Source organism: Meles meles, chromosome 11 (assembly GCF_922984935.1).
Source record: "Meles meles chromosome 11, mMelMel3.1 paternal haplotype, whole genome shotgun sequence".
In the NCBI taxonomy this organism is placed as follows: domain Eukaryota; kingdom Metazoa; phylum Chordata; class Mammalia; order Carnivora; family Mustelidae; genus Meles; species Meles meles.
Window position 1 is genome coordinate 67,398,527 of NC_060076.1, and position 11,122 is coordinate 67,409,648.

Here is an 11,122-nt window from a genome sequence, read left to right on the forward strand (position 1 = left end):
GTGTTTTTAATGGGGGGGGGTGGGAGCAGAGGGAGAGGGAGAGAGAGGGCTCCAAACCCCGTGTGTAGTCTGACGTGGGGCTTGATCTCACAGCCCTGAGATCATGGCGGGAGCCGAAATCATGAGTTGAGCACTTAACTGACTGAGCCACCCTGGCAATCCCTGACATAGTGTTTTTTTTTTTTTTAAAGATTTTATTTATTTATTTGACAGAGAGAGACCACAAGTAGGCAGAGAGGCAGGCAGAGAGAGAGAGGAGGAAGCAGGCTCCCTGCGGAGCAGAGAGCCCGATGCGGGGCTCGATCCCAGGACCCTGAGATCATGACCTGAGCTGAAGGCAGCGGCTTAATCCACTGAGCCACCCAGGCGCCCCTGACATAGTGTTTTTAAGAATCATCTCTGTTGGGTCGCCTGGGTGGTTCAGTCATATGAGCGTTTTCTTTTGGTTTAGGTCATTATCTCAGGGTCCTGGGATCGAGCCCCATATTGGGCTCTCTGATCAGCGGGGAACCTACATCCCCCACTCTCTCTGCCTGCCTCTCTGCCTACTTATGATCTCTCTCTCTGTCTATAAATAAATAAAATCTTTTAAAAAAGGAATGTTAACTAGATGTAGCTTGGCTTTTTAAACTATAGGCTTACTTACCTATACTTTAGGGTTCATTTCATTATGTGGTAACCTGGCTCCCAGGAAGTAAAGAAATAAGTAGGGATGGCCTATGTAACAAATCCTTGAATAAATATTTTCTGAATGCAGCGAGACCTTTGGAAGGATTTTCCCTTTGACCTCACAAGAAAGCAGTACGGAGTGAGCCCAGTGCTATGCTAATGCATGACCTGTGTTAGCTCATTCAGTCTCACAAGCATCGGCTGAGGAAAATCAAATCACTGCCCCCCATTCTGCACGAGGAAACTGAGTCTGGGGCTGCTGCGGAGCCTGCCAGGGTGGGGGGCTAGCCGAGAGGGGCAGAATGCCCATGCTGGCCCCGCCCGGACTCCCAGTCCCTGTACGGAACCCCTCTGACCCCTGCCCTCCCCGAGCAGAGAAGGGCTGGAGTGAGGAGTGCGGAGGCTCACTAGAGGGTCTCACAGATGGAGGTCCAGGGAAGGAGGCTGTGACCCGCTGTCTAGACGCGTGGAATCGTGCTCCGAAGAAGAGCAAAACTGGTCTTCAGAGGGAAAATTCATGGTCTGCGTATGAACATTTTTTTTCCTGTTTAGAAGAGCTGTTTTTCTAAAACATTTAAATATAAATCTCGAGAAGAGCACATTGGACACTGAGAAACATAATCATCCATAACGCAGAGAGTGGGGAGGAAAAAGCAGTTTCTACATTCCGACTTTCCTCCCTTTGTTAAACCATATTTTTCTGGAAGTAAATCATTTCTGTTGGTTTTGAGAAAGGCTCGGGAGGGAGGAAGAATCCGCGCAGGGGGAGTCAGGACAGGAACATTACAAAACGCCACACCTTGCCTGGACACTCCTCCCGTCAGTCCCTTTGCAGGAAAGCACTTGAGCCTTGCCCAGGGCACCCCCTGCTCGGGCAATAGCCCATCATCCAGATTCTTCCCGTCCTGCAACAGTGATAGCACTATCCCCCGTGGCTCGACTTCCTCCAGCCGCCCCACCTTTGCTTGGAATAAACAGGAACCATTAGACTAGATTATCCTGTTCTCAGCCCTCAGGGAGATTTTAGCCAAAGACTAGAGGATAGGCAGGGTGATGCTGGAAACCCACTTGGGGCTCCCTGTGAGCCTCTTTTTGGGAACCACCTGCCAACACATAAATTCCTGCTATTTAGTTGATCCGGGTCCCTAGGAAGGTGCTGGATCCCCTTCTACAGGGCTTTCCAGAGTCCTCTCACTTGACTTTCCCCGGTCCCCTGAGGCAGGCACGATCTCCCCTGGGACAAGCAGGGACCCAGCTATCACATGCCCCAAGGCCCCTGAGCTCCAGGGCACAGAGACCCCGCCCACAGGCTGGCTCAGCCAATTGCTGTGCAGGCAGGTGCCAGGGGCAGGACCAGCAGGGCCAAATCCCAGGCTTAAATGGACAGTCTCCTACCCATCACCAGGCGTGCTGGACACCTCCGACCTGCACCTGTGACTGCACCTGCCCTAGGTGAGATCCCAACCTGGACCCGAAGGGAAGGGCTACTCCTTAAAACATGGGGAGGGCGTACCAGCCTTGGGGGCCAGGGGTTTTGGGCTCCCAGGAGGCACTCTTCCAGGCCTGGTCCCTCCAGGCATGGCAACTTGACTCCTACACCCCAGACTCAGGGCTTGTCACTCCCTGTATTGCCATCTACATGCTCTGGAAGCAGCAGGTGGGTCGCAGGGCGGGGAACAGGCCAGGAAGCCCCCTTCACATGCCACCTCTCCACAGCCCCGTGGAAATGCTTGGGAGGATTAACGCAATGTCTTTACTGTACCATAGTGGTTCTAACATCTCAGAGTAAAGGATGGCTCTTCAGATGGTTTGGTCTAATCAAAAACCCATTTCTTTTCCTTTCCTAGGTTTTGAAACATGCATCCTTCTCTCTTCCTGGCTGCCCTTTGCCTAGGAATAGCCTCAGCTGCTCCACAACTCGATCAGAGCTTAGATGCACGCTGGTCCCAGTGGAAGGCGGCACACAAGAGACTGTACAACAAGGTTGGTAACATCTGAGCTGTCCACTGAGACCCCAGGGAATGTTCTATGCTGGTGGGAGTCCACAGTGGAGAGGAGCTTCTGGAAGCCACTGGTACCCAGGCAGGAAGTAGCGCACTGTGACTGCGCACGATGGGGACAGATGTCCTGCCGTGTGGTTGCTGGAGAGCAGCTCCTGGAGCATCAGCCCAGCCCTAGTCAAGGTCTCTGCTCCCCTCTGTGAGCACATCCACTTGGTGCAGAGGAGCTGAGCTTAGATAGAAATCAACATGATGCGTTGTATGTTTGTCTCTAGGATGAAGAAGGACGGAGGAGAACAGTGTGGGAGATGAACCTGAAAGTGATTGAACAGCACAACCAGGAGTACAGCCAAGGGAAACACAGCTTCACGATGGCAATGAATGACTTTGGTGACCTGGTGAGTGTGGCTGGCTTTGCTGAATGTTTTGTGCTTCCTCTAGGATTTTTAAAAAAAAAAATCTCATGCTTGTCAACATTCTATTTCCTTTTCCTTGAAGACCAGTGAAGAATTCCAACAGGTTTTGAATGACCTCAAAATCCAGAAGCAAGAGGACCGGAACGTGTTCCAAGCACCTCTCTTTGCTGAGATCCCCTCGTCCGTGGACTGGAGAGAGAAAGGCTACGTGACTCCCGTGAAGGATCAGGTGAGACAGTACTCGGCAGCTCCCTTTCCAAGAGCAAAGCCAAGAGGGACCAGTGTCCTTCGATGGAAGCGAGACACCGTATACTGTTTGTTATTTTTTGGAAGAGTTTTCAGATGTAAGGGTTGTTATCAAGTCTTGCGATTAACTGTGTAGACTAAGAGCTGTATCATTTTGTTTTCAGGGTCAGTGTCAATCTTGTTGGGCTTTCAGTGCAGCTGGTGCCCTTGAAGGACAGATGTTCCGGAAAACCGGCAAACTTGTGTCACTGAGCGAGCAGAACCTCGTGGACTGCTCTTGGTCTCAAGGCAATGAGGGCTGCCGCGGTGGCCTGATGGATTTTGCCTTCCAATATGTTAAGGACAACGGAGGCCTAGAGTCAGAGGAATCCTACCCGTATCTTGCAAGGGTAAACAGACTTCCTTATCTTTTATCAAAGTTGAGCATTTTCAGTAAAAAAGCCTATATTTTGAATTCTCATTTTAGACTATAGACTCTATCTGCACATGGTCAGAACAGATTAAAATCTGTTAGCCTGGCACAGTTTTCCACCTACAGGGTTACCATACAGCTGTTCCCACTTCTAGGTCACACAGCAACACAAATACCGTTCTAAATACAGTACAGGATCTCCAGAGTGAAAAATCTATGCACAAGTAGACCAAAGGAGTGTCTCATTGAATAGATATTGCCTCATTTCTCAATTTCAAAACAAGCAATCACATGTTGCATCTTGAGATGTTTTATAACACACTCCACTTAGACATCATTCAGCTGCAAACCGTCTTGAGCTCGTGTTCCCCAGGAGGTGGACGGTATTAATCAAGTCTCTTCTTCTTTACCTTTGGACGGTATTAATCAAGTCTCTTCTCCTTTACCTTTGAAAGAATGAATACTGCAGATACAGGCCTGAGAACTCTGCCGCCAACGTGACTACCTTCTGGCACGTCTTAAACAAGGAGGATGGTCTTATGACCACAGTGGCGACTGTGGGGCCCGTCTCTGCTGCTGTAGACTCAAGACCGTATTCCTTCCAGTTCTATAAAAAAGGTGAGCATTTGTCTACATAGAAAATTGGCCAGAAAATGCGGGTAACCAGCATGACAAACAGCAAGATGGGCTCTTTGGTATGTGGGACTCAGGAGGGTATGGATTTAGCATGGTGGCTTATTCTGTATATGTGATCCTTGTGCCTGTTGTCACCATTTAACATGACTTGACCCTTATCCCCAGGCTTTTAAGTATTTCATAAATATATTTAATTTTTTAAAAGAGTTTATTTATTTATTTGACAGACAGATCACAAGCAGGCAGAGAGGCAGGCAGAGACCAAGAGAGAGGGGGAAGCAGGCTCCCTGCGGAGTAGAGAGCCCGATGTGGGGCTCGACCCCAGGACCCTGAGATCATGACCTGAGCCAAGGCAGAGGCCTTTAACCCACTGAGCCACCCAGGCGCCCCTATAAATATATTTAAATGGCTACATAACTTGACTGGTATAGCTTACTTTACTTTTTTCCAACGCTTGGACCTTCAAATGTTCCAAAGAATTTTACTACTGAAACTGACACTGGAAAGAACCCCTTGACTCAAGTAACTTTCTGTTCTCTGCTGCTTCTTCGGCGGACGTCATATGGTAGAATGACAGTTTCAACAAGTGGTCTTTTACGCCTCTTCACTGTTCTTTACAAAAGAGATTGTGACAATATATATTTCTGCTAGTATTAGATGATGTCCTAAATCCCTAGCCTAGCTAAACCAAAAGATCTGGTTTCTAAATCTTATCTCGATTGATGTCACAACCGGATTTTGAGATGCCGCCTCTGCTGTGGTCACTAGGTCGCTGTCACATGTTATCATGTCACTTGGATGATCCCCCTCAGCACTGAATCTCTCTTCTTCAGGCATTTATTATGATCCAAGCTGCAGCAATACACGCCTGAATCACGGCGTTCTGGTGGTTGGCTATGGCTTTGAAGGAGAAGAATCGGATGACAAAAAATACTGGATTGTCAAGAACAGGTATAAAGAGCCAAGAACACCTATCTTGGAAATTGAAAAGAGAATTCTTTTTAGAATCAGTGTTTGGAGGCCGATCCTCAAACCCTTGAACACGCTTCTGAATCCCTGAAGTGTTTATGCCACTTAGGGGGAAGGGACAGACTCACGTGACGACAGCAGCTGGATAGGGGCCTGAGAGTTTTGCTACCATTGCATTTCTCAACTTGAAAGTTTTCTCATTTCTGAAATGCATCTGGCCCCAAGGGTTTCTTTTCTCTGTGTTTCCATTTGTAGTCTGCGAAAGGTCTGTGCTGGGTTAGAACTCGAGCAGGAACAGGAACGGCCTCTCCAGATTCTTCCTGAATCTGTCCTGGTCTCGGGGGCCCTGCTCAGTGTCGGGTGTGATGGTTCATGAAGGGAAACGTGTTTCATTGTTTGTAATAAATGGCAAACCCTGTCTTCTTGCAGCTGGGGTACAAACTGGGGCATGGAGGGCTACATGCTGTTGGCCAAGGACCGGGACAATCACTGTGGAATCGCCACCATGGCCAGCTTTCCTGTCGTGTGAGATGAGGACGTAAAGAAAGCCTTAACTGGGAACAGAATATCGAGAAGATGAATTTTATTTGAAAGCGGACCACACCTTAAGATATGGGATAAAACACTTGAACCATGAAGACCCAAGCTGGGAGGTGACTGTGCGGATTTTACATAAGGAATGCTACCACTTCACTCATTACTGATGTAAAAGCCTTTGTGTGACAGACTTGTCTAATAACTTCTGGATTTTCATTTTTTAAAAAAATGTATGAAGTTTTATTTTTTAATAAAACAACTTCAAAGTAGAAGGGATGTAAATAGTTACTACTTTAACTCTTTATAGAGTCAAAATGTGACTGGGATCTAGGATATCCTTGGATAGGCCCGTGGTCCACTGGGAGAATACTGGGTGGCCCGATTGTTTTGAGTATAAATGATTGTTACACCTGTGATATTGTTACAATGTTACATTAGTTTCAGGTGCACAACCCAGTAATTTGCCAACTCTGTACAGTACGCTACGCTCACCACAAGGATAGTTGTTGTCTGTCAATCTCACACTGTACCATTATGGTGCCATTACACCATTGACCATATTCCCTATGCTGTGCCTTTTGTTCCCGGGACTTACTCATTCCATAGCAGGAAGCCTGGACCTCCCATTCCCCTCCACCCCTTTTATTCATCCTCATTCCACCCTATGTCCTCTTTACTCTTTGCAGATTTCCTACCACTCAGTTATTAACTGGACTTCTCTCTCCACAGTCCCCAGCTCAGCTAGTTTTCTGTAAACATCCCAGGGGAGTTTTAGAGGAAGAGACTGTGGGGGCCAGCGAGGACACCCCAAAATGTGCCACAATGGTACATGGATTATCTGGATACGAAGCTGCTTGGGAAACAGCGGGTGCGAGGGCACGGAGGCTGTCCTCTGTCCCCAGCAAGCAGGAAATGAGTCTCCCGCAGGAGAGGTGCCCTCCCTGCCCAGTGAAGTACAAAGACAGCCTTAGCAGCACACATGGGACTTCAAAGCTGGGAAAGCTGTAGAAAGAAACTTTGCGGGTTTTTTTACAAATCTACAAACTCAGCACAAATTCCACTTAGACTTCCTGCTGGTTTAAAGCTCCCACATAGCAGGAAAGCTGGCCATGGTGGCCATTCCATACTGGTTGTCCCGGGCCTTGGCCATCATCATGGAACCCTGCGTGCCCCAGTCCGTGCCCCAGTGAAAAGAAGCCAGGATTTGCCGATTATTCCAGAGGAAAAAACATATTTCCCTTCATGAACCATCACACCCGACCCTCAGCAGGGCCCCAGAGCCAGGACAGATTCAGGAAGAATCCGGAGAGGCCATTCCTGTTCCTGCTCAAGTTCTAACCCAGCACACAATCCTTCTTCCCCAAATCTTTCACAAAACAGAAACATGAGCAAGAAAAGGAAAATCTACAGGTCAGATGTGTTTCAGGAATTTTTAGAAATCCAATTTAGAAAGGCAGTGGTGGAAACCTATCACAGGACCCCCAGCTTGAGACGGTACCTTCCTGTGGTCGTCCCATGAGTATGCCTGTGATCTTGCCACGTGGGGTAAACGCTTCTGGGATTTCACAAGTGTGCTCAAGGGTTGGGACACTTGTCTCCAAGCACCGATTCCAAAAAGGATTCCCTTGTCAGTGTCCAAGATAAGTATTCTTGGCTTTTTATACCTGTTCTTGACAATACAATAATTTTGGTTCTCAGATCTTCTCCTGCAGATCCATAAACAAACACCAGAACACCGTGATGCAGGTCTTCACTGCTGCGGTTTGGAGCATATTAATGTCTGGAAAGTAAAATCTAATGTTGGGCTGAGGTTTCCCACATGACATGAGATAGTAGCAGCTTATCAGCCTATCAGCCACAGTAAGGGAGACGTATCAAAATTCAGTTGCGCTATAAATCCAGTTAAGATTAAAAGTCAGATAGTTTTGTTCAGGTAAGCTAGGGTTTAGGCCCTCCTCTGATGTTAGCAGAAACACAAAGTGTCACAATCTCTATTGTAAAAATAGTCAAGAGGCATAAAAAAAATGCCTCTTGTGATTCTCCTTAAAGGAGGTGAACCTACAGAAACAGCAGAGAACACAAAATTACTTGCCTAAGGGCTCCTTTCCAGTGTTAATCTCAGCAGTAACATTCTTTAAAATTTTTCAAGGTCTAACAACTGGAAAAAAGTAAAGCAATACCAATCAAATTTGATACCAATCAAATTATGTAGCCATTTCAATATATTGGTAATGTGTTTAAAATCATGGGGATTTGGGTCCAGGCATGAAGGCGGAAACAGCAGGCATAAATGTTACAGGTGCAGGATGAACTGTGTGAAATCCACACCCCCCAAAGTCTACATTGAATTCTGCCTACCATAGTGTCACTCCTGCTGTATCTTAGGGTGGCTTTCCGATTTTTCTACCTATATTTCTCCACAGACAGATGCTTACCCTCTTTATAGAACCGGAAGGTGTCCAGGCCGGCACGGAGAGCAGCAGCGACGGGCCCCACAGCTGCCACCACCAGCACAAGGGACTCCTCCTGCTGAGGCATGCTCACCGGGCCGGTGGCGCTGGCGGCAGGCTGCTCGGGTCTGTATGCGCAGGGTCCGTCCTTTCAGAGGGAAAGGGGAAGAGACTTGATCACTACCATCCACCTCCTGGGGAGCGTGAGTTCAAGACAGCTTACAGGTAACTGATTTCCAAGCCAAGCTTGCTGCAAAGCATCCCAGGAGCTGAAATGCTATTGGTTGTTTTGACATTGAAAAACTACCTTGTCTGTGTTCAATGAATTATTCAGGGTCTATGTGTCCTTAAGAACGGGTTCATTCCAGAGAAATCTGTACCCTGTATAGAGTGGTACGTGTGTCTCCCTGCAACATAGAAATAAAAACAGCCGTGTGGTCACCATCGAGGCAGGAACTGTGCCTGGCTTGTCTGGTTTAATGACAGTCCTGAGAGTTGGCAGCTCTAGGGGCCACCATTTAAAATGTGAGTAGTAGGGGCGCCTGCGGGGCTCAGTGGGTTAAGCCTCTGCCCTCGGCTCAGGTCATGACCTCAGGATCCTGGGATCGAGCCCCACATGGGGCTCCCTCCTCGGTGGGGAGTCTGCTTCCCCCCTCTCTCTCTGCCTGCCTCTCTGCCTACTTGTGATCTCTGGCTGTCAAATAAATAAATAAAATCTTTTTAAAAAGATAAAATAAAATGCAAATATTAAATACGGTATGTGTGTTCTTCAAAGGCATGTGACTCCGGGAGCAGAGCTGGACTGATGACACGTGGGGAGCTCCACTGACCCGTGGACGATATGGATAGGATTCCTCTGAGTCCAGGCCTCCGTTGTTCGGAATAGACTGGAAGGCGTAATTCATCAGGCCACCACGGCAGCCCTCACTGCCTTGAGACGAAGAACAGTCCAGCACGTTCCACTCACTCAGTGACACAATTTGGCCCGTTTTCTGGAACCTGGGTCCTTCGAGGGCACTGGCTTCCCTAAAAGCCCAGCCAGAAGCACACTGACCCTGAAACCAATTAGAAAGCTTTCGGCCTAAACAACAAACAGCAAGGCTTTGCCAACAGCCCGTGAATGTGTGTTGTTCCCCAGCAGGGACCCATAGAAGAGCTGCTGTTTTCTTTTTGACTTTACTTTTGGAGAGAACCTGGGTGAGAAGTGATCCTTCATACTCATAGGACTTACCCCGGCTCTCTGTCTCCTGTCCACAGGTACAATGAGATCAGCAAAGAAGGGGATTTCAAACAGGTTCCCATCTGTGTCCTTCTGGATTTTAAGGTCATTCATCATGTGTCTGAATTCTTCACTGGTCCTCAAGGAAGAGAAAGTAGAATGTTGGCAAGGATGAGAATTCTTTGGCAAGGTACCAAAGAGAGAAAGAACAAAAGGTTCAGGAATCCCAGCTGCACTCACCAGGTCCCCAACGGCATTCATCGCCGTTTGAGCATTTTCGGATTCCTCTCCCACACTGCTCTCCTCTATCTTTCATTCTAGAGACAAACATATAACCTACAATTTTTATTTCTATCCAAAGTCAACTCACCTACTCGAAGTGGATATGCTCACAGAGAGGAGGAGGGACCTTGACCAGGGCTGGGCTGTTGCTCCGGGAGCTGCTGTCCAGCAACCACATAGCACGACATCTGTCCCCATCGTGCACAGCCACGGGCCCCGTTTCCTTTCTGGGTAAGAGCGGCCTCCAGAAGCTACTCTCCGCTGTGAACTCCCACCAGCGTGGATGTTCTCTGTGGGGCCCTCCAGACAGCTTAGATGTTACCAACCATGCCGCCTAGTTTCCCATATGTTGCCTTCCACTGGATCCATTGAGCATCTAAACTTCGATCAAATTTTGTAGTAGCTGAGACTATTCCCAAGCAAAGTGCGGGCAGGAAGAGAAAAGGATGCATATTTCAAAACCTAGAAAGGGAAAAGAAATGAGCATCTGAACAGACCAAACTGTCTAAAAAGCCATCCTCTTCTTGTGAGCTGTTAGAGCCACTAGGATGGACTAAAAACATTGACTTAAGCCTCCCAATATATACACAAGGAGCGGACTGGCCCCACCAGTGGGGGGAGGGGGTCCTCAGCTGACTGCAGCTCTGCAGGTGCAACAGCAGGTGTGGCTCCTAGGGGGCTCTGTGATGTTGGGCTGTGGCTTTAAGGTCATTCATCGAAAGCCCTGGGGTTTGGCCTGGCTGGTCCTGCCCACACCACCTGGGAACACTGTGATCCTGTTGGTTTGGCTTTTGTTGGCCAAGCTGATGACTTCTATTCTGATGTTTTCTTGATGATTAGATCTTGTTTTGTTTTGTTTTGTTTTGTTTTTTTTCCATTTTATTTATTTTTTCAGCGTAACAGTATTCATTCTTTTTGCACAACACCCAGTGCTCCATGCAAAACGTGCCCTCCCCATTACCCACCACCTGTTCCCCCAACCTCCCACCCCTGACCCTTCAAAACCCTCAGGTTGCCCCAACCTCCCACCCCTGACCCTTCAAAACCCTCAGGTTGTTTTTCAGAGTCCATAGTCTCTTATGGTTCGCCTCGCCTCCCCAATGTTTTGTTTTTTTTAATGTTTTATTTATTTATTTGACAGAGATCACAATTAGGCAGAGAGGCAGGCAGAGAGAGAGGAGAAAGTAGGCTCCCCGTGGAGCAGAGAACCCGATGGGGGGCTCGATCCCAGGTCGCTGGGATCATGACCTGAGCCGAAGGCAGAGGCCTAACCCATTGAGCCACTC

General features: G+C 48.1%; 1 protein-coding gene across 1 annotated transcript; it reads left to right on the forward strand.

Annotated features, from left to right (window-relative positions):
- Positions 1-2,526: 2,526 nt before the first annotated feature.
- Positions 2,527-5,877, forward strand: LOC123953209 (procathepsin L-like). The gene is made up of 7 exons (XM_046023244.1): positions 2,527-2,652; positions 2,945-3,067; positions 3,168-3,314; positions 3,496-3,720; positions 4,199-4,361; positions 5,213-5,330; positions 5,778-5,877. The coding sequence occupies exons 1-7, from the start codon at positions 2,527-2,529 to the stop codon at positions 5,875-5,877; spliced, it is 1,002 nt and encodes a 333-aa protein (XP_045879200.1).
- The last annotated feature ends 5,245 nt before the right edge of the window (positions 5,878-11,122 follow it).